Source organism: Tupaia chinensis, unplaced genomic scaffold (assembly GCF_000334495.1).
Source record: "Tupaia chinensis unplaced genomic scaffold, TupChi_1.0 Scaffold000335_1, whole genome shotgun sequence".
NCBI lineage: Eukaryota > Metazoa > Chordata > Mammalia > Scandentia > Tupaiidae > Tupaia > Tupaia belangeri.
The window spans coordinates 1,023,545-1,024,985 of NW_006159829.1; the positions used below are offsets into that span (position 1 = coordinate 1,023,545).

General features: G+C 62.1%; 1 protein-coding gene across 1 annotated transcript in view; it reads left to right on the plus strand.

Moving 5' to 3' along the window:
• ARC (activity regulated cytoskeleton associated protein) overlaps positions 1-1,441 on the plus strand; it is a 23,084-nt gene that overhangs the window by 3,557 nt on the left and 18,086 nt on the right. The window contains exon 2 of the mRNA XM_006152145.1: positions 84-249. Within this exon, the coding sequence (XP_006152207.1) occupies positions 84-249 (166 nt within the window). The remainder of the gene's footprint in view (positions 1-83; positions 250-1,441) is intronic.

A 1,441-nucleotide genomic window follows, 5' to 3' on the forward strand; every position in this document is an offset into this window, starting at 1 on the left:
ACTGAAGAAGGAAAGAGGCTGCCCTCCCCTGTGGGGGCAGGGCCAAGCCTCTGACCACGGCCCAAGGCCACCTTCCTGCCTAGCCAGAGGTCTGCAGTGTAACCCCAGCACCCCGGAGCCAGAGGGCTGAGCTCTGCAGTGACCGGCAGCGCCCACTGTCCCCTCCACTCAGCAAGGGGGTGTGCAGGCCCTCGCACCTCAGAGCCTTGACTGTCCTCAGCCCCCCACCCCCTTTCAAGAACAAGGAGGGTGGGCGATGAAAGGTCAGACCTGGTGGGCCGGCAGGCCTGGGTGGTGAGAGCTCCTCTGGCGAGTAGTGTCCTGGGGGCTTAGACACGCCCCCCTGAGGGGCCTCTTTCTTCTCCTGCCTGTGTGGATGGGACACGCATGGAGTGACCTGCAGGAGAGGGGGCGGCTCCAGGGCCCCTTCACAAAGGCTCTCCCCCACTGCTGCCCCACTTCCTCTGCTTCTGCGGTCTCTCGCCTTTCCCCTCCTTCTCCTGTCTCTCCTCTCTCCTCTTTTGCTTATTTCCCCTCCTCCCCCATCCCTCCCCTTCTCCCCGTCTCTCCCCTCTGTCCATCCCCTTCTTTTCCCTTTTGTCCCCCTCTCCTTCTATCCCCACTTCTCTCCCCTTCTGTCCCTTCCCTCCTCTCTCTCTCCTCTCTCCTCTTCCCCTTCTCCCCTCCTCTCCCTTCTATCCCTCCCCTTCCTCTCCTCTCCCTTTCTGTTCTCTCACTCCCCTCCTCCCCCACTCCTCCTCCCCCTCTCCCCCTTCTTTCCCTCACCCTCCTTTCCTCTCCCTCTCTCTCCCCCTTCTCCCCCTTTACCCCTTTTCACTTTGTCCCTCCCCCTCTTTCCCCCTCCCTCTCTCTCCCCTCTCCCCTTCTCCCCCTTCTCCCCCTAACTGCTCTCTCCTTCCCACTCCCTCTCTCCTCTCCCCATTTTACCCCCTCTCCCCTCTATTCCTCCCCCTTCCCCTCTCTCCCCTCTCTCCCTTCTCAAAGGCAGCTCCTTGTCTGTCCATCCTTCAATGACATGGCCTGGCTGGCAGCTGAACTACGTCCCCAGGGACCCTGAGCAAAGCCTTTGCCTATTCCCGACCTGCAGGCCCCAAGGGAGGTACAGGTGACTTGTATGGAGATCACAGCATGGCACCCTCTTGGGACTCGTCCCCAAGAAGGAGTGTCCCCAGGCACCCCAGGCACAGATGTCCAGAATGAACAGCTCCATGCAGCACCCCTGCCTCAGCTCCAGAACCTGGCTGAGAACTGGCCCTGCCCGGCCCCTCTGCCCAGTCCTGGCCACCTTGAGCCCCACGAGAAACCACGTGGACCAAGGCCTCCCATGGTCCTGATGAGCCCTGCTGCTCAGAGCCAGGGTCCTGGGGGAGGGTCCCTTAGGGTCCAGCTGCCACCTTGGTTCTTCCCGACCCTCTGGCAT